General features: G+C 41.4%; 1 protein-coding gene across 2 annotated transcripts in view; it reads right to left on the bottom strand.

The window, feature by feature from the left end:
* Nucleotides 1-22,141, bottom strand: part of Plekhh2 (pleckstrin homology, MyTH4 and FERM domain containing H2) — a 91,567-nt gene that overhangs the window by 27,911 nt on the left and 41,515 nt on the right. Inside the window, exons 8-16 of one of the 2 annotated variants that reach the window (XM_051175186.1) lie at nt 19,510-20,459; nt 16,705-16,780; nt 15,133-15,227; nt 14,446-14,590; nt 11,603-11,739; nt 11,395-11,505; nt 10,925-11,011; nt 9,545-9,703; nt 2,796-2,876 (exon numbers count right to left, since the gene is read on the bottom strand). In XM_051175186.1, the coding sequence (XP_051031143.1) occupies nt 2,796-2,876; nt 9,545-9,703; nt 10,925-11,011; nt 11,395-11,505; nt 11,603-11,739; nt 14,446-14,590; nt 15,133-15,227; nt 16,705-16,780; nt 19,510-20,459 (1,841 nt within the window). The remainder of the gene's footprint in view (nt 1-2,795; nt 2,877-9,544; nt 9,704-10,924; nt 11,012-11,394; nt 11,506-11,602; nt 11,740-14,445; nt 14,591-15,132; nt 15,228-16,704; nt 16,781-19,509; nt 20,460-22,141) is intronic. The other variant, XM_051175188.1, reaches the window with a different exon arrangement.

The raw sequence follows: 22,141 nt of genomic DNA, 5'->3' as shown, positions 1-22,141 counted from the left end.
TTCCATTGCAATTTAAGGGTAAGAAAACCTCCCTACAACTAGCTTTGTTAAAGTTTATCTATTTATTCTTTTCTGATTAACATAAACATGATTTCCATGTTAGTTATTTAGTTTTTAAACTTTTACATTAGTTAAGGACATTGCAGCTCTCTCTCCAGGTTCAGAGCTTCTAAACTATTTGGCCAGTTTTGCAATTGCTGGGATTACTTTTGGTGGGGCAGTGGGGAAAGGTGCTGAGCCAATGCCTTGCTATGTATCTAGGCACTACAGTCGGTCCACTGCATCAGCTTCCTGGGTACTGGAATTAGCCATGCTGCAATCTTTAAAAAAAAAAAAAAAAAAAAAAAAAAAAAAAAGGCATTCTAACCACAAAGACGTGCTATCATCCATTTGTATGATGCATTCCAGGGCTCTGTGCTTGGATCTTTGTCCTGACCACCTACACACACGGTGGTGATCTCATCCAAGCTCATGGCTTTAATCCCAGCAGATGTTAGCGACTCCCAAATGCCTAACTCCAGACTCATGATGTGGTGTCTAACAGAGTTTCAAACTCCCTTCAACACGTCCACCTCAACCACCTGCTCCTCCCAGCCTTCCGCACCACACCACACTCGGTGACTTCATCTTTCCAAAGTTGGGGCCAAAAACATTGACAGCATCACTGACCCCTTTCTTTCCCTGACACAAAATATACGGTCTCTTCTGAGAGTGCCCACAGCCCCCACTAACCACTGATGTCCCTGCACTGGCTTAGTCTAACCGTCTCCTAATTAGAATCTTCCCCGGTCCCTTCAGCCCGTTCCTAAATAGGAGTCTTGTGTTTCTCTAATCTTGTCTCACTCGAAGTAAAACCTGGAGGTGGCAGGATACTTCTTTGGTCCAAAGATTATTTTGAACTATATCTATTTTGAAAATAAAACAGAAACACTCTGACTCCCCCCTTTTTGTCTTTCAAGGCAGGAGGTAAAACGCCCATACAGAAGATGCCCTTGGTAACAGGCTTGAAAACAACTTTCTTAGCATCAAAACGGGAAGCTCATACAGAAGCCCTGGTTAAGCCCCACCTAGCCTGCTAGGCACTTCTCCAGCCAGTTAGCTACAATAGCCCATCCCTAGGCCTTACTTACCCTGTTTTCCCAAGTAACTGCTATTTGTCCAGTTTCCTAGGATCCTTACTTCCTGACAAAACCTTGTGTGTCCTGTTCAACTTACATTCAGTAAACACATCTGTATATTTTTCTCCTATAATCCATCCCGAGTCAGATTAATTCTGAGGTCTACTGAAAACCCTACCAACACAGAGGTAAAAATTTGTCTCCCTTAAAAAGCCAGCATTTTTTCTTTGACCCACCGGGGCCCGTATGGTTCAGCCCCTGTCGTATCCCTCACCTTGCCTCCTACTATCCTTTTCCTAAGGGGTTCCAGTCCAGTCACATTGATGACACTTTTTCTAAACACAGCAGGCATGCTCCTGCCTTGGGGCCTTTGCATTTGGGCCTTCTGCCCAGAATATTGTCACAAATATTCACATCATTGCACTTTTACTTCCTTTAGGATAGAATGAAAAGAGAGATCTTACTGGGAGGGATATTGTTTAGAAAAGAACCTGATAGCTGATTAATAGTAAAGATGACTAAATTAAACATATTATCTTTCACAAAAAATGTATTTTTGACACTTTTCTTCAAAAATTATTTTTATTTCGTGTGTGTGTGTGTGTGTGTGTGTGTGTGTGTGTGTGTGTGTGACATGTCAGAGGTTTCCAGCAGAGGCCAGAAGAGGGTGTCAGATTCCCTGGAACTGGAGTTACAGGGGATTATGAGTGTCTCGGTGTGGGTACTGGGAACCAAGCCCAGGTCCTCTACAAGGACATCCAGTACTCTTCACAGCTTTGCTAGCTCTTCACAGAGATTATTTACTCATTAAATGGATATAAATTTACAGTGAGCCATTGCTGTAGACCTAAATATAAATTTTTACTTCTAAAAGAAAAATGTAAACTTATCTAGACTTTTGAGGAAAAAAGGAAGGCAGGGAAAAAGCAAAATAATAGGACAAAAGGTCACATTGATAATAAAAAGTAGGTTTTTAAAAATGTGAAGAAATGAATGCTACTATAAGACAGAATAGTACTCTCCTAATTAGGTGCTCCAGGCATAACAAGCCCAAGAATTTCTAGTCTCTGTCACCTCAATATTTAATACAGTGTTCGAGGCTCATATGGCTAAATTTGTATAGTCACAGTGACATTAATAAGGTGGTTCCAAGTGCCCACAGTGACTGTGGCCATTTCACTTTTGACAGATGACCCATCTGTCAAAGTGAAGACTGCTCAAGTTCCTGGGTGTGAGGGAGGACAATGGTTTAGAAGTGAAGTAGACAGAACATACAGGGATAACAAATGGATGAACCCTGGTATCCGGGCATCTGAGGACCGGACAGTCTGGACTCTGTGTCCTCCCTTCGCCATCCTTCCTGGATGTTCACTTCTCTTAGCTTTACCTAATCTGTCATAACACTGGGAAGCGTGGCAAAATGAAGGATAGGAGGGAATAAAAGAAGACTTTGCCTTTCCAGTTCTTTCAAAGTGTGGGGGTGGGGGATGGTAAAAGTCACTAACTGAAATTTACAATCAAGGTGCAAGAAGGTTATTATCTCAGTAATAAATATAACAGCAACTTACCAAGAGTTCTAGAGTTCTGCCTAGCGAGAGAGAAGTCAGTAGGGAAAGCTTTCTAAGCGAGCACAGGCAAAGTTTGTTCACTCATTGGGCCATTAAGATGCATACATACCTTATCCTCTTGACTTCGAAAATAATACAAGATCTTCCCAACAAGTGTACACCAGACTCTCTTAGAGTAGCCATGTTTTACCTGAAATTGTATTTCAGTAGATTAAAATGTAGGTCAGAAGTCTGGGAAATTTCAGTGCACTTTATACATTCTCTGGGAAGCTCTACAGGTGTCCAGTTCGCTCAAGACAGAAGTGATATTCTGAGTGGACTTCTCAAATGCTGCCAAGACTTGCCCGGGACAGTGGCTGATGGCAATCACACAGCCCAGCGCACTGCACAACACTTCCCAAGAGTTTGCTGTGTGTCACATCTGATGCTTCTGACTGGGACAGATGTTCCCAACCTGTGGGATCCCCTTTGGGGATCAAATGACCCTTTCATAGTGGTCACCTAAGACCATCGGAAAACACGGATATTTATATTACAATTTGTAACAGTGGCAAAGTTACAGTTATGAAGTAGCAACAAAGATAACTTTATAGTCAGAGGTCAATGCAACATGAGAGTCACAGTATTAGGAAGGTCGAAAACCTTGTTCTAGGACTAGGATTAGGAGCCAATTTCACAATTAAGTTTATGTTGTAGTTTCCTTACTTCTAAGATTTCCAATAACCCAGTGGCTCTTCTGGGTTAGTATTTTAATGTTCAAACAAAGATGTTATTAAAAACTGAGGAATTTCAGTGATTTCCAGAATAAAAAGAAACAAACGTTTGTTGCTTTCTCTAGAAGGAACCGTACAGAATGACACAATGCCATCAAAAGCTATCACTACATTGAGGCTGAGACTGGCTCCACTTTGTCCCATGTTAAGTGACAGACAGAATCTGAGTCTAGCCCTTGTCTGTGTAGAGTCAGAGGTTAAACCGGAGCTCACAGTCTTTGCTAAGGGCACTATCATCTGTCTAGCTGAATATTGTGACAGGGTCAAACTTGGTGGCTTTTTATAGCTCTGGTATGTGAGTTCCAACCTGCATTGAAGGTCTATAGCAGACAGACATCACTACATCCTCCATTCTAATACAAGAACGGGAAGAAAATCCATTCCCACCAGTGGGCAAGCCTGAGAAAAAAGCCTTATTACCCCCATCCTGGAATACTTTGTGTTTGTCTGAACCTGCCTTACAATTCCACTCCTCTGACAGTGGTCCTTGCATTAGCAACACACACACACACACACACACACACACACACTCTGGTGTCCTCAGCAAAGTGATTTCTCTAGTTACACAGGATTACTGTACACCTCCTTAGGCCACCATTTGACAAAATGAGACAAAACATTAATCAAAAACAACAAAATAACAAAATAACAATAAATGCTTCCTCCCTCCCCCCCTACAGAAATTGTTAAACACATGGCTTCTTTTTGTTTTGTGTTGTGTTTTGGTTTTTCGAGACAGGGTTTCTATGTGTAGCCTTGGCTGTTCTGGAACTCACTCTGTAGACCAGGCTGGCCTTGAACTTAGAGATCCACCTGCCTCCACCTCCCAAGTGCTGGGATTATAGGCATGTGCCACCACTACGCAGCCACCTGGCCTCTTTTAAACCCATGAAGCCAGCTAGCCTTTCCACTTCTGAAGCTATGCCTTAAACAAATAACTCTACCACTGATGTTTTCATGGATTTAGAATACTTCTTTGAAACAACAACAACAGCAACAAAAAGTTTTATTTGGCAAGGCACTCCTTGGCTAAATTAAATTTGGAAACATATATTTACAGAGGAATATCCTGGGCTTTTCAGCAGAGCTCTCTCTGCAGGACTGTTTCCTCTTTCTTTAAACAGCTCTGAGAGGAGTTTCCTCAAAACCAGAGTATAATCCACATATTTTGAAAATGATTTATTTTTAAAATGGAGCAATGGCTACATCTAAACCAAAATTAAGTGAGAAGCTTTACCAATTCCCATAGAAGCTGAACTTTAAAAATACAAAGACATTCCATCTTCTATACACATCTTATATTAGGATTTCTTCAAACTCTGGTTCTGAAAACTTTTTTTTAAAGACAAGGGCTTTTCTGTGTAACAGCTCTGGCTGTCCTGGAACTCACTTTATAGACCAGGCTGGCCTCACAGAGATCTGCCTGTTTCTGCCTCCCAAGAGTTGGGGTTACAAGTGTGTGCAACCACAGCCTGGCTTCTGAGAACATCTGAACAAGGTATATCACACTAGACAAAACCTTACGGAGATGTAAAGATGACTTCAAAAGCTTGGCAAACTGAACCATCTAAAAATTAACTTTTGACCTTGCCTTGGTAACAGAAGCCTTCCATATCAGTGGTGTTAAAAGTTGGAGGACAGACAGTAGATCTTACTCTACCCCTTTGTCACTACACACGGCACAAGCTCCCCTGGTCTCTCCCCAGTAGTATCACTAGCCTTACTGGCTTCAATACCTACAAGAAGCTCCCATGACAATATCTAGAATTTTAAAGTGTGTTTTCTGTGCCAGGTATTGCCTGAACACACTTGACGTGTTGAAATGAAATGTATGTATTCCATGTTTTTAGTACCCTCGGCAGTTGTCACTGTGACTATCTCCCACTTCCCAGATAAGGACATGGCACAGGGCCTGTGAGTAACTTATTCTAGTCCACACGGGTGGTGTGTATCAGAGCCACCACTAGTGCCTAGGCAGTGTGAACCACTGGCCCTTCTCAGTGCGGTCTTTCCATCTCCAATAACCTTTGCTATTTTTCACGTTTCCTACCCCTTGTCCTCGCTCCTAGCTCTTTTTTTCTGCACTGGAATGCACTCACTTTCGTAACTTACATACTCTACTGGGCCTGGCCCTCTCACTCACTCCATTGCTGTTCTTTGACCTGCTTCCTGCTCAAGTCCTTTGATCCAACCATCTCCTAGTTTCTCCCTTCTTGCCAAACCTTCTCTTCCTTCTCTGCCAACCTGGGATCCTGTGTTTGATCATAAAACAATTCTTGCTCCAGGGCCCATGACCAAATCGCATTCCAATGCACCTAACAAATCCATTCAACAAGGCTTCACCTCCACTTGCCTTTAAATAGCCCAGGGGAGGATGTGAGACAGGAGAGAGCAATCACAGATGGGTATTCGGAGATGGTATCAGTCACAGTTAACGACTGTTGAGACTGGATGGTGAATCTAAAGAGCCATTATATCCTTTACTTTTGGATATTTAAAATTTTGTAATAAAATACACACTTCAAACCATCACCCTGATAGTCATGAAATAAAACTATTTTTTAATTTTGCTACTGTTGTGAATCATAATTTAATGATCTGTGTTTTCCAATGGTCCTAGGAGACCCCTGTGAAAGTGTTACCCAGCCTCCCCCGCCCACACACTTCTGATAAGATGTTAGCTCTGGGGTACTGCTCTAGCACCCTGCCTGCTTCCCTCCGGCCATGCTTGTCTCCATGATCATGCCCTGATTAAATGCTTTCTGTTATAAGTTGCCTTGGTCCATGCTGTTTTGTCACAGCAACAGAACTGTAACTAAGATACACCTCTGACTTCCACATGCTTTCAGTGACATGTGTGTGCCTAAATTCATATATACATACAATAAATAAACAAAATGCCGGTAGTAAAACAGAAAGCAAGAATCACAGATATGTTATATGAGCAGAAGCTAACATTACCATCTTGATAAAATACTCAGCAAACAACCAAACAGAAGCTCACCATGGTAAAAAAAAAAAAAAAAAAAAAAAAAAAATTGCTAGCATGACTTTCTATCAAACTTAAAAGTTTACTATACATACTCTCTGAAATAAGGGGAAAACTCATTAGCCTAGCACTATATTCATTTTTTTTTAAAGTATATTTTCCACAATGCCAGGAAGTTGCTGATAAATAAGTAAATGTTTGACTGCTAATGGAGTAGTTTAGAAAAAAAAATAAGACTAAGATGACTCATTCAGTAAAGCATTTGCCACATCAAGCACGAGGACCCAAGTTCAACCCCCAGAACACATGAGAAAGGACAGGAGAGGCACGTTTGCCTGAAATCCCAATTCTGGGGGTGCAGAGATGGGAAGATCCCAAAAGCTTGCTGGCCAGTCAGTCCAGCAAACTGTCTTCTCCAGGCTCAGTGAGAGAAAAGAACTCAAGAGATAGATGGATGGATGGATGGATGGATGGATGGATGGATGGATGGATCAATGGAAGACAGATAGAGATAGAAGGATAGGTACATAAGGCAGAGAGTGGTTGAAAAAAACCCTGACATGAACTTCTAGTTTAACACACACACACACACACACACACACACACACACACACACACACACACAGAGCACATGTCTCTGTGGAATATACTGATGAATTTTTTCTTACTTTTGGTGTTCAGTGTTACCGCAATCGGATAGATTTTGTAAATATTACTGAATCCACATGCCCATGTCAACATTAAAGAAAAATGGTAGCACAGTATATATCCCACCTATAAAATTTGTACCTCTTAAACAGAACACAAGCAAATCACTATGGATATATAGATATTGTACTGTGCCATCTCAAAAGTGACCAACAGGATATTTTAAACACTTGAAACATTAAGCGGCTCTGTCCTTTATAACTTCCTGTGGAGGAGCTAACATTGTTAAATTCTAGTAATGAGCTTTGGTTCACTCCAAGCCAGTGATGCCACTCTACTGTACTTTTGCCAAACTGCCTGACCTTAATGAGCATAATAAACCCACTGACTGTGCTATAGCATTCAACTAGTGTCAATATAGTGCATGGAATTGCTGTTGAGCTAGGTATGGTAGTATTGTCATTAATCCCAGCAGTCGGGCGGCAGAGACAGGCAGATCTCTGAGTTCAGCTACACAGAGAAACCCTGTCTTGAAAAGCTCCCCCATACAAAAAGTTCTGTATCTCAATAGAGTCACAGTAAAAGTATTTCAAAAGTCAGTCTGTTCTTGACTTGTGCATTTCAGTATGTCAATTATCCCTCATATTATTCTTCACATTAAAGTGGAGGAGAAAACAAAACACATTGTGGTGAACATACCTATATTTAAATCTTCTGCAAATTCAGACCACTTCCAAAGGATAAATTCTCTGAACAGAGAAGATTGAATTGACTGGAACATTTCTTAAATGTTTTATATGCATTTTAAAATTACATTTATTTATTTGGACGGATGGATAAATAAATTGCATGTAATTTTTGGATGCACAGGTGGAGGCTGGAGGACAATTTGTGGGAGTCCACCATGTGGATAGCAGAGACTAAACTCAAGTTATTAGGCTTGGTGACAAGTGCCTTTGCATGCTGAGCCATCATCTCGCCATCCCCGAATGACTTGTTTTTAAATGGTGTGACATTGGGCTGGGGAGGCATGCTCAGCCAGTAACATGACTGCTAGAGGCAGATATGAGGACCTGAGTTCAAATTCCAGCACATACAGAAAAAAACAGGAACAATGGTGTGCTTTTGATCTCAATTTTGTGGAAGAGGATCCCCTGGAGGCTCTGGCCAGACAGCCTGGTAAATCTCTGTCTCAAAGAACAAGTTGAGGGCTGGTAACATGGCTCCATGGGTAAAATGCACCTGTCACCTAGCCTATGGTCTGTGTTTGATCCCAAAGGCCATGTGGTGGAAGGAGAGAACTGTCTACCACAAGTAAGAACTTAGTGGTACAGGAGTATGTGATGATGCAAGAAAAAAAAAAAAAATTAAAGAAGCCAGGTGTTGGACACACGTTTCGTCCCAGCACTTGGGAGGCAGAGGCAGGCAGATTTCTGTAAGTTCGAGGCCAGCAGCCTTATATACAGAGCTGGTTTCAGGATAGGCTCCAAAGCAATACTGAGAAACTCTGTCTCAAAAAACCAAGAAGTAAAAAATGAAAGAAAAAACAAGATGAGAAACAACACTAAGGTTGACCTCTGTCTTCCACATGCATGCACACAAACATAGACACACATGCACATGTACAAACAGGTACACACACACACACACACACACACACACACACACACACATACACACACAAAAGTTGTTATTCATCCATCTGTTCATCCCAAATTACTGAGTTAACATTTGAACTAGGACATTGGTAAATTGTCTTCCAGAGTGAAATTCTAGCATTTCAATATTGGGTGTAAATGGAAAAAAAGTCTTACCTTTAAACAGATTTTAAAAAGGATATTCATTACATCAATTTGTGCATTAAAAATTCTTAGAGATAGCAAGCTGATTTCTGCTATACTTGCTGACTTTTCTATTTCTTCTTAGCTCTACCATATCTACTGCTCTTCTAGTGTCCTTCAGGATTTTGATATCCATGTAGATACTTTTTTACTCCATTATTTATTTAACGTGTGTGTGTGTGTGTGTGTGTGTGTGTGTAAGCATATGTATGGAGATCAGAGATACTGGTGGGAGCTGGTTCTCTCCCACTATGTAGGTTTTAGGGATCAAACTCAGGTCATCAAATTTGGCAGCAAGCACTTTTACCTGCTGAGCCACTTTACCAGCCCGAGTTTATTACATATTAAAGATATTTACTGGGTCTCATACCTTTCAGTGGCACTTTCAATTTTTTTCATTTATATTTTTTGCATGTGGCCAATTTTATCTTTTTTTTCATCTTGTGAGTTGCCACCCCCCCCCATGGGCTTTATTCTTAAAAACACCCTTCCCACCCCAACACAAAATAGTAAGTGCATATTAGTATCTGAGCCCCACTATTCACGATGCACGGAGCTTACCAAAGCAGCTGCCTAGGATGCTGTGCTGTGCATACGTGAGTCCTACCTTGGTGAGCAATCCCTTGGCTGTGGGTTTGCCCTCAGGCTGCAGGCAAAGAGGATTAGCAGCTTGTACTCGAAGAACATTCTGTAACACTTTAATCCATTCTTCCAATATATTGGGGGAATCTGCAGTCAGATAGTATGTGTGCTTCTCCGTGGTCAGCTAGAATGGGATAAGGGACAACCGGAGAAACAGTAATGATTTAGTCCTTGTCTAGTCAAACATCATTGCTGATGGGAAAGCAAACACAGTAAACCTAGAGTCCATGGTTCCGAGGAAATGTGTGAGAATGATGACCATTGAGTTAAAAATCACTTATACATGGGCCTGGCACTGTTCACACTATTAAATCTAGGGTCATGGTTTTCTATCTTTAATTGTCACACTCTCCTTTTTCTCCCCAGTGTGCCAAGCTCTTGGCTGTTGAACAGAAAGACTGGAGATGATGATAAACAAAGTCATCAGTGCAAGAGGGGATTTTCATGGACAGAACTATAAACAAATGAGGACTTCCAGACCAACTCCTGGTGTTACACGTGACCAGTTACTAAGAACTCACAATATTCTAGTCTCAAATTAACAGTGATGCCAATTTCCCAAATATTTCAGGACTTCACAATTAATTATTGGGAATCCTACATCGGAGCTTTTCCTGATTCATCCATTTTAACCTCAGGCACCCCCAGTCTACAGGGGACCAGCCATGAACCATTCTAGCAAATGTCTTTTACCCTCCACAGGAACAACATAAAAAATAATGGTTATTGAAACATCTAAGAAGCAAAGTGTTCGAATTTAGATATATCAAACTATCTCAAGAGCATGTTTTAAATTGAACAGGTTTATGTGTGGGTAAGTTGGGCATCAGTCACTTCTGATATCACTTGGCAGTACAGTGCCTCTCATCACCAATAGATTTTCCTTTTTCAAGTTCATGAGAGAATTGTCACTGTCCAAATCTATACTAAAATACAAACATTAATAGTATATTGTTAGAGCCATTCCCCGGGAAGCTAAGGGTGGGTAGACCTAGCCAGAGTTCATCTTCTTGACCAGCATTTAATTAAAAGCTTGCTTCAAATTTGGCTAAAAATTATTTATTATGTTACAAACATCTCAGAAATCCATTTACTGGATAACCCTCCCCTAAAACAGCTTGACATTTTGAGAGCTGAAAATACTCAGGAGATTAACTATGGAAGGAAAGGTATAGGTTGAAGTGGGATTAGTTCACAGTACAATTTTAACTAAAAAAAATCTGACATACCTTCGAGCATCAAACTGATTCTATAATGAATAAAAAGGCATCAAACAGTCCCGTCTCAGAGGAGAACTGCTTTTCCATGGTACAAAAAGAATAATAAATTAAAAAGATGCACGTACCTGTACCGTTTGCTTGTTATCTCCCCTTAAAATACTGCAGGACGCACTAAGTTCAATGTGGCCCTGGGGTTTCCGAATTACGTCGCTCTGTATAGAAGGAGGGAAAGTAAACATAGATTAGCAACAGCAGTAATTACAGAAAATGTTTTGTAACGTTAATGCATAATTAAAATTTTGACCTTATTTTTATTTTGTGTATGAATATTTTGCTTGCATGTGTGTCTATGCGTCATGTGCATGCAGTGCCTATACAAGCCAGAAGGGACCTCAGATCCCCTGGGACTGGAGTTACAGGTGGTCGTGAGCCAGCCATGTAGGTGCTGGGAATGGAACCAGGCTCTTCTGCAAGAGCAGCCAGTGCTGAGATATCCCTCCCAGTCCCGTAGTTAATTTTGGATTACAGGGAAGGAAATCGCTGTTTTTCTGCTTTCCAGTGAGGGATTCAGATCTCAGAGTCACTGCCCACTCACTGGAGACTTGTAGTAAAGCAATTCACCGCCTTTCAGGACAAACCACTTCCGCTTCCACGCCTTGACTTTGCCACTCATTTTCAGCAGATAGCCAGATTTCTCTAACAGTTCCTAATGAAAAGAAGACATTTGAAAATGGCATTTTGTCTCCTTTGGGAAGTCAAACTAACAGATTCATTAAAGTTTCAAAGTCTGACTCAAGGTTTACATTTTTCCCATTTTCACTGGAGGACGAGCAGGTTTTAGGGAGTTTCTGCTCAGGCTGTGAGCATTCCGAGTCTGCGCAATAGGCATCAGGTGGGATGGCATAATCACTTTCCGAAGCCACCGAGGAGACAGACACGCCTAGGAAAACAAAGATATAAATCCAGTCAGTATTTCATCCTGTTGGCGTGGGCCAACAGCAGACGTGAGTTCTCCTGCAGATGGCAACTATCTCCTACATCATGAACTGCCCTTCACAAGATTTATTCCTATTCCTGTAGCCATGGAGGACTTTTAACCCAGGAAATAGAAGTAAGGGGTCAGAAATGCCACACAAATTTCCAACAAAATGGAAAGAACATTAAGTAATATTTTGGTATGATTGGAACTGTGAGTGTTCCCACATGGACAAATCATTATGCAAGTCTATAAATGCATCTTTTAGTAAAGATTTAAAATATGTGTATTTATATATTGATATATAGACAAATGCTGAACCTCAGTAGTATTTTATGCAAGTCCAATATACTACTAACCAGTTTACTGGCTTTAAAAATCCTTCATGAAAGATAAGCAATAAGGATCAAAGACACCAGTTGTCAGTTATTGGTGGCTCACACCTTTAATCCCAGCACTAGGGAAGTGAATCTCTATGAGTTCGAGGACAGGCTGGTTTACAAAGCTAGTTCCAGGATAGCCAGGACTGTTACACAGAGAAACCCTGTCTCAAAAAAAAAAAAAAAAAAGGAACAGTTCCACAATTATTAAGTTGACTTTTTAAAGTTTACTTTTTTAAGTAAGTTAAAAGCCATATATAGATGATAAATACAACTGGAGATTTATAAATAGTAAGTGAAGCCATGAACAGAGACTATTACACACACACACAGACACACAGACACACACACACACACAAAACCTGCTTATTAAAGTGGCAACAATGCTACTCCTATAATACTAGCCATTACTTACCTGTTCAGACATTAGGAACCTCAGAAGCCACCCTGGCTAGTGTCCTCACTGTTCAAGAAGTGAAAGACCAAGAGATTGGAGGATTTGTCCAAAGTCAAATAATTAGGCAGGGGTGACTTATGAGGGCAAAGCTCAGATCCCAAGCCTGGGACCAATGTGCCTAAACCTGTCTGAGTCTAGTGAAGGGAAACAGATGCCCTACAGGTACATCAACAAGTACAACAAAAATGAAATACAGGAGAGACCGAAGCACACAAGAAGAGCTGGCAATGGAAGGAGGACAAGGACTACAATCTCATCAGAGTGGTCAGGATGGATCTCACTGTGGAAGCAATGTTTGAACAGCACGATGAAGGTGGGGGCTCAGTTACACACACATGGGGGGGGGGCTCAAGCATGACAGCGCCTACCACTCAGGAGGTGAGCAAAAGAAGAGGACAGTACAAGGCCAATTTGGGCTACGGAGCAAGTTCAGGATTAGTCTTGGCTACAAGAGACCCTGACTCAAAACAAAATAGGTTTCACGTTCCTTCCTTCCTTCCTCTCTTCCTTCCTTCCTTCTTTCATCTGTAAACAAGAGGGCCAGTGAGGCCAGCGTTTAATAAAGAGCAAGGAGATGAGAGTAAAGACACACAAGAGTAGCCTGACAATTATGAAGAACATAACATATGAAGAACTAACAGCTTCCTTCTCTGAAAAGAAAAAAAAAAAAAAAAAAAAAAAAGTCACACCACTGGCGCTACAGAGAACCAAGTTAGCAAGGAAACTGGCGGAAGCCCAAACACTGAGTGGTCCAGCTGAAGCCCAAGGCTTTGAAGACCTTGGTGATTCTATGCAACACAATTTGAAAATCGACACAGCTACAAAGCCGCATAGACTTTCCTAAAGTACAGTGGGATCAGGCCTCTCTGCAATCTCTGCCTGCACACACAACTTACTAAAAGTTGGGTTGGGGCGATGGCTCAGTGGATCAAGTGCTTGCACACCTAAATATGAGGGCCAGAGTTCAGATCACCTAAATCCTCATCAAACTAGACACAGGAGATCATCTGTCATGGCAGCACAAGATGGGAGACGGAGACAGGAGGATTCCCTAGAAGCCTGTGGACCAGCTAGCTGGTATCTAAAACCCTGAATATCATACATTGTTTCAAAGTGGGAAGCAACATTGAGGCTGCCTTTGAACATCATATGTGTGGTGAACACATATGCACACATACATGATCTAAAAATGTATTGAATGTTATAGGTATGCATGAAGTCAAGTTGTAGTGTTTTCCACTTTAATATGAGATTAACCAACATAAATTGTAGGTGTTTTCTGACATTTAATACTATAGTAAATAAGTCTATCCCACAAATTAGGCAGCAAGGTAACAAAACAAACAAACAAACTTCATTTTGGCCAATTATTTATTTTTATAATAATATAATACACTACTATTAATAATAAAAATAACAAGATGATTATAATGAAAGACTGGTTTGTGTGAGATCACACAGAATGAAGTATTAAATTACCACCAGAATATCAATGTCTCAGCTCTAGGCCAATGCTCATTTCACTACGGTTTGGAGAGTCTATTTTTAAAAATCCTATTAAGGTAAGTTCTGAATCAGCCAGGAGTTGGTGATGCACAGCTTTACTCCCAGCACTCAGGAGGCAGAGGAAGAGGCAAGAGGCAGAGGCAGACAGATCTCTGTGAGTTCCAGACTATCCTGATCTATAAAGTGAGTTCTAGGACAGCCAAAGCTACACAGAGAAACCCCGTCTCGAAAACAAACAAACAAACAAACAAACAATCAAACGATAAGTGTTGAATCAATATTCAGAATGTACTGGTGTTGCCTCCTGCGCATGCGCTTTCCCCTCACCTCGCTTCATGGCTCTGGGACTGCTGGGGCCACTGCGGCTGCGCATATCTGACTCCGACGTCCTGGAGCTGGACCTGGAACTGTCCTCGTCCTCTGAGCCAGAGGAATCATCCAGGAAAGGACTGCTACTTATTTGTGTCGCCTTCTAAAGAAAAGCAGGACAGCCTCTGTATCCATCTCTAAAGTCACTGTCCTCTTTAGACACATACTGCTTTATAAAAAGCGGTCACGGGTCTATTTCCAAAAGAGCCAGATTAGCATAGTTTGATATCACAAAAGTCTGTCTTCAGGATCTTAGATTCTAATTAGGTAGAAATTTGTCCATTATAAAAAGATTACTGAAAACATAACACTGTCAATATCCGACAGTCCTTATTTTAATTGGGTTCTTCTGGCAAAGGGGACCCTGGCAGGAACACAAAGATCTTTCTAAATTGGGAATTTTCATTGCATCGTTAATAATATGCCATCAGTCTGGGACGGGGGAGAGGAGGAAACATATCATAACCATCTTCTCTGGGCCTTTCCATCTCTTCTTTTTTAGGATATATTAATGTGAACTTGTAAAGTTCTACAAAGCAGGGAAGCTATGTAAAATGTTACAAGTGGAATGTAGAGCTTGAAGGGAGTTTCCCTGAACATCCTGAAGAGACCCAAATGTTTAGCAGCAAGAGATGGATTCATTACCCCCTTCAACGTTGTGTACACTGGGGTTGTCATATTCTTGTATATCAGGGATGTATAAAGACCTGACGCAGAGTAGGAAAGTATGGTTGCAGAATCTGAAACAGAAAACAGCGTAAGAGAGAAACATTCCACCTAGTACAATGGTCTCTTATCAACATATTAAAAATAAATCAGATTAACAGGAGGTTATTGATATTATTTTATGAGATATGACATTTCTAGATTTACATCTGCATGTTCTAATTTTTAGAGTATTACTGTGGAGCCCAGGCCAGCGTCAAAGTAGCAGTGATCTTCCTGCCTCAGCCTCCTGGTTGCTGGATTATAGGCACCATACAAAGCTATAGATGTTTTGTTTCCAATGGGCCATTATTTCCTCATGGGTGCCAGTTCCTTGACTAGACTTTATGCTCTTTGACAGCAAGATCCATGCTTTTACTTCTTTAGCCTCTTGGTTCATGCTTATCTGTGCAGAACTAAGCATCAATGACCACTGACTGATCAGAGAGTCCCTTTGAAGGCACCCTCTGAGGGTTGGAGCCCTGACTCTGAGTTGGTGTTAAAACGCTATTATTCCTAAGCCCTGTTGGGAGACTCTGGTGATGTTGGATTACAATATACTCTCCTGAATGTTAAGATAACTAGGACAGAACATTAAGGTTACTGCTCTAGATGAACTAGTTGGAAGACAAGTGGGAGGCAGAAGAACCACCGGAAGTCTGTCTTATTCTAGACATGTCTGTGTGAATTGTTTTGGTTTCTTTTTATGTTTTTGAGACAAAGCTTCATGTAACCCAGGCTAGCCTTGAACCCACTATGGAGCTGAGGATAGCTAGCCTTTAGCTCTAGATCCTCTCCTGCCTTTCTACCTACCAAATGTTGGCCTTATTTATTTTTTTTTAGTGGGAATGGTTGTTTCTATAGCGACTTTTTGAAGGAAAGGGGGAAAAGATATAGAAACCAGTAGTTTTATACTTTTTGTAACTTTAAACAGATAAAATGCCCACATCTTCCTGGGGTAAAAACAGAGCAGAGCACACTCTATATCAGGGTTGATTGTATTTATGTCTTTCTCCTGAATAAATGAACATCAGTTTTAAAACAAATCAGCAACTGTTCCCTGAACACTTACAAAACTCCACTATTCTGGTAACATTAGACATTTAGGCAGGTCTTGCCTGGTGAAACAGCAACATGAAATCATGTAGTTTTAAAGCCTCTTTTATTATAGCTTTTTAAAAAGTCGTAAACAGTCAAACTCACCGGCTTGACCACTTTAAGTGTATTACCGACTAGGGTGGGGTTTATCCACTTTGTCGTAAAACAGACCTCCAGAATTTTTTCACCTGACATTTTAAGTCCAACAGCATCTCCCCTTCCCAGATTTCCCAGCCCCTGGTAACCTGTCTTCTGCTTCTGTAATTCTGATGGCGCTGATGACCTCACCAACCCAGAACCACATGCACCTGCCTCTCAGTGGCTGCCTCCCACACCTGCTCCACACAGAGCCATGCATGTACACAGGGCCTTGGCCTCTGGGCTCACTAGCTTCAGAGCATGCAAAGCACTTACTTTCATTAGCATTCTCCACATTGAAGGCCTCAGACATTCGAATGCCTGATTTGGCTACAGCGTATATTCTGCTTTCCTAATATAAAAGAGAGATCGAACCAGGTGCTTACAGCCAAGAAATGATTACAACGGAACATAATACTTTTCATTTGTCCTTCAGATAATAATCTGAAGTAGAGTGTAGTGTTATCACAAAGCTCATCAGTGCCAATAAAACACACCATGGTGAGTAATTTGCACAGATTCCCTCCAACCCCCCATTCATTCGTTATTCCATTATTCTTTTTGTTCCCAAATGTGGGCTTGGTATCTTGACCTCCTTAGAAGGTATAAGAACGATAATGAGGCAAGTTTACTCACAGTCACTGACCTTAGACAAATACCACCTTTAATATGCTAACATTCTACACATGGTTAAAGATTTTTTTAAAGGCGGAGGGGGAAAACATTACATAGCTGGAACACGAAGCCAAAAACTGTTTATAGTTATTGATTACACACAGATACCTTCTGTAATACCGTAATACCCTACAATGGTAAGAAAAAGAAAAGGGGAAAAAACCCTTGCATTCAGAACCATAGCAGAGCATTTGAATGTCACTGCCTTCACACTTTAATGTACATCTCGCTATCAAAATAAGAAATGGATCTGAGAATTACACTGGCATTGTTATCTTTTTCCAAAAGTAGCTTACTATGCTTCCTCTTCTCCAAGAAAGATCTCTGAAGCGGGTACTGCAAGATTAGCATTGCTGCCTAATGAGCAAAAGAACCCCAGTGGTTCCCGGTGCACAGATCACCATGCCTTCCATAAAAGCTGTACACTTGAACACAGTTTGCCTGGACCAGAACACAGTAGGCAATTGATGCCATGTTCTTCTCCCAGGCTGGCAGTTGTCATGGTAACTGGCAAGAGACCTCTGATGATTGGGAGGCATGTTAGATTGATGAGTGCCAGTGGGATTGACCCATAGAGATTAACGGCAGATGTCAATTAGAAAGTTTGTAATGCTAAGGTAGTATGAGCAGGAGCTTCATGGCAGTCGGAGTCCACGTGGAGCATGAGATAGCAGGAAGTAGGAAGGAAAGCAGAAAAGAGTTGCCATAGATAAGAGAACAAGCTCAGCCAAGCCAGGTCACTTATTTATAAAAAAGCAGGCCATCAGAGGTATCGGCGGATAACAGGTTGTCCCACCCGAGTGACTATCACATTCCACACAATGCTTTAATTCAACCAGGATAGGCCTGCTTTAAATTAGCCTTTTATTGACTGAGGTAGGTAGAACATCTCCTAAAAACCTGAAAATGCCCATGCCGTCGACCATGGTCAGTACGTTTGAAAAGCAATACTACTTTTCCAGAATCAAAGGACTTCAAGAGAGAAAGAGAAGGAAACTGTAAAATTGCCAAAAAAAAAAAAAAGAATTTGGAAGCTTAGCATTGGTCTTTGAAAATCTCAATGTAATAAAAGAAGCAAATCTCAACTCACTCCTGCCTAAGGGCAACATAACTAGAATTCCAGAGATTCGAATGCCATTTGCTTCTACTTTTTTTTTTTTTTGTGCCATGCAGAGTTTAGCAATAAGCAGTTTCAAGTGGATACCGAAGGGAAAAAAACGTTCTCTTGAAGGTAAATAAAAAGCAGACACACCTCAAAGTCTGAATTTATATTCAGGAAGCCATGGCTGTCTTAATTTGCTTACAATTACAGCAGTCACTAAATAAAATGACCACAATAAAAGAATATGACTCCCAAATCCAAAACACCCGGTGAGCCAGATGTTTCTTTTGAATCCAGAGGTTAAGTTGTGCCAATATGGGAAGGAAAACTTAAGTCTACAAAACAGGCCAATTCACTTAATTTTAAATATAGAGTATTGGGGCTGGTGAGATGGCTAAGCAGTGAAAGGCGCTTGTAGGCGAGTGTGACAAACTGAGTTTGATCCTAGGAACCTGCACAGTGGACGAGACAGCCAACTCCTGCAGGTTGCCCCTGCCCTCCACATGTACACATGTATGGTAAGCTCACCCCTCCCATTAATAAGTAAATGTTAAAGTTTAAAGCTAGAATATTTTTTAAATCATGCAATGTAGATATTTCTAGGAAATATCACATAATTGACAGGTTAGTTTTGTAGTCCATAGAAAATTCAGTCTCCTCTGGGCCAGTAGGAGGATGCTATAGTGGATTCATAAGTTCATGAAGCGTAAAGCAAAACCTCTCTTACTACGTAATTCTCAAACCTTAGAAAAATGACCAATCAGAATTAATAGCTGCTTCAGAATCCAATCCAAAGTATCAGTTAGAGGGAGCAGTTCTCCCCATTCTATGATGTCTCCTCTGTGTGGGGGACTCTCTCCACCCCTTCACAGACCAGCACCATTCTGCTCGCCCTTGAGAAGGATTTCCCACAGGAATCAAACATCTTCATATGGCAAGAGTTAGAGGGGCCCCTGGCCTTGCTTCCCCCAGAAGGAAGCCAGTGTGATCTAGCTCCAGCGTGGGCCGGCATGAACAAATCTAATTCCAAAGTCTAATATTGAAAAGCTCACTTGCCCTCTGATTCCCCTATCTAGAAATAAAGTCATAGTTTTGAATTTCCTATCTGTCTTGTCTCCCCCTCCCCCCCCATAACATGGTTGGGGAGGAGAAGGGGACATTGCATTCTGAAAACGAACTTGTCAGAACAGTGCCATATTTGAAAAGGAACAGGGATGGGAGTGTGAAACCTGAAAATGAGCACTGAGAAAAGCCCCCACCCCCACCCCACTCCGTGTATGTGCTGCATACAGGAATGTAATTACCCAAGAGGGAAAGCGATGCAAAGGAGGCGTAGGTGGTTTGCTGCAGGACGCCTTCTTTGTGGGCTCACTGGTTTCCTGGTCATCTACATTTGGATAATCCAGGGAGTCATAGGAAAATAACCCGTCATCGCAGCCCGTGTCCATGCTCTCCGCCACTTCTCTGCTGTCACCATCAACTACATCAAGATCTGTTTCCTGAGGTCTCAGCGGTCGGATCATGCTTATGGCATTTCTGTTCATGCCAAACATCCGGTCCGAACACAACTGTGGCTGGCTCAGGTGCCTTTTAGTGAGCGCCACACTTATACTGAAGACATTGGGGATCCTTAGCTTTGGGGGTGGAAGGTATACTGAAGGCACTAACTGTGTTCCTTTCCCAGGGAGTGAGTTAGGGTGTTTGGGGGTTAAAGCTGGGGTCAAAATAGGGCTTGGGGTGTTGGTCTCACTTGATGAGGATGAATAATCCAGTCGCTGCGACTGGAATTTCTTATTTAGTTCATCCGAAGAACTGTCTTGCTCCTTTACGCCCGTCTGAGAATTCCCCCTCGTCAGGCTATTCTGAGCTTTCCAAGGTGCCTTCTGCTGCCAAGAATAGAGTTTCTTGTGCTCTGGCGGGTTAACACCAAAAGCTTCTTCTTCGAATACAGAACTGCTGTCGTCAGATGCAGTGAGATACGCCTCGCTGCCCATCCTGCCACATTGGACGCCCTCCTCGGATGTGTGGCTGGAAAGCGTGGACGTGCACCTGGACTTGGACCTGCCCTTGCTTCTGTCTTCCTCGTCAGAACTCCAGTCACTTGCAGGAGCCCCGGAATTCTGGGAGGTAGCACCATCCGTCGCAAAGCTCGCTCTCGTTTTCCGGTTCTGTTCTGAGCTGCAAGGGGTCTCGTGCAATTTCCTCTGGCTTCTGTTTTCTTGGTTATCAGCAGGCTTCTCTGCAATTTCCATCTCTGGAGGAAGAACATCACATTGGCAGGTTGCCTTTAATAATGAAACCTTTATGTTAACTACGGTGCGTGTATGCATGTACGCATTACCTGCCTGATGTAACTACACTGAAGAGACTGGCGATTTATCAACTTACACTGTTCTTTGTTAGCTTTATGCCTTTTGAGAAAAGTTTGGAAAATAGGGGATATATATACATATATATCCCCTATTCCATATATATATATGGAATCTTTATACTTCAATTTAATTGTATCAAAAGTAAATTGAGTTTTACAATCAAATATGTTAGGGAATTAAAGGTGACAACAATCTAAAGAGAGAAAGACCAGAATGTGAAGTTTGACTGACCATCAAAGAGAGAAACTGTCAAAAATATGAATGCCATTAATTCCATTTTAGAATCGAAGAAAATGACAATCCTTCTCCCACTAATCTTAAAAATCATCATAATGTAAGTCTAAATATAAACACAAAGCCCTAATTTAAGAAACAAACTTTGTGCTAGGCGATGGTGGCGCACTCCTTTAAGCCCAGCATCGAGGAGGCAGAACTCACAGGCTGATCTCTGTGAGTTCCAGGCAAGCCTGGTTTATAAAGTGAGTTCCAAGACAGCCAGGTCTATAAATCGAGTTCCAGGACAGACAGGGCTATACCGAGAAACCTTGTCTTGAAAAACCAAAAAAAAAAAGACAAACTTTGTGTCCACAATTCAATATGTAAAATGTGCAAATTCACAAAAAAAACTTTCTTCTACTCTTGGTTTAACTGCAATTGCAATGTGTATTATAAGAATAGTATGCCTTTAATCCCAGCACTCGGGAGGCAGAGGCAGGCCTGGTCTACAGAGTAAGTTCCAGGACAGCTAGGGCTCTTACACAAAGAAACCCTGTCTCAGGGAAAAAAAAAAAAAAAACCAAAACTCTTTAAATGTCTTTAGATATAGATTCCATTTGTTAGCACCATGAGAAAAGGAACGCACCAATAGCTTCATAGAAAATGGCCTAAAAGGAACTTTGAAGACATAAATATGAGCTTCACAAGTAAGGAGCGAGAGGCTGAACAAAGACACCCTTTGTAGCAGTTGGGAAGGAGAGGAGAAAGATTTCTTGGAGAAGTAAAAGGAATGCCAGTAACAGCAGGGAATAGGGTAACTGGGAAAGCATGGTATCGCTTTCAGAGTGTCAAAACCGAGCGGAGTGGCAGCTTTCAGCACTACCATGTTTCTCATGCACTGGGAGGAAACCAGATCCCAGCATAACTAAGTTGCAAACTCAACCTTCCCTCCAACTGTTGGGAAAGTCAACAAAAAAGATTGCCCTTGGGGTGTTTGGTCAGGCTGCGACAGCAGGCAAAATTCAGAGTGTAGTTGTGAAGACAGTAGCAGAAATCTTCATGCAGGGCCAGGGTCAGATTATCTAGGCATATTTTCTTCTCTGAGGTAACAAAGAAAGTAGTTATCAAAGTATCCCCCCCCACCACCAAGTGTTTGTTTCTTTATGTATCTGGTATCCCAGTATTGATTTTGTGTTTAATATTAGGTCATTTAAAAAATATTATCAAGAAGCTATGAAGACTGAAACTGGGTTAAAATGTGTACCTTGTAGTTAGAATTATAACCTTTTATATTTTAAATACCTTTCCACCTGCTGCAGGAGAAAGCTCTAAGATGGCTGGAAATCAA

The sequence above is a fragment of the Phodopus roborovskii genome, unplaced genomic scaffold (assembly GCF_943737965.1).
Source record: "Phodopus roborovskii unplaced genomic scaffold, PHOROB, whole genome shotgun sequence".
Taxonomy (NCBI): Eukaryota; Metazoa; Chordata; class Mammalia; order Rodentia; family Cricetidae; genus Phodopus; species Phodopus roborovskii.
The sequence above is the reverse complement of the archived record's forward strand: the minus strand, read 5'-3'. Positions and strand labels throughout refer to the sequence as shown.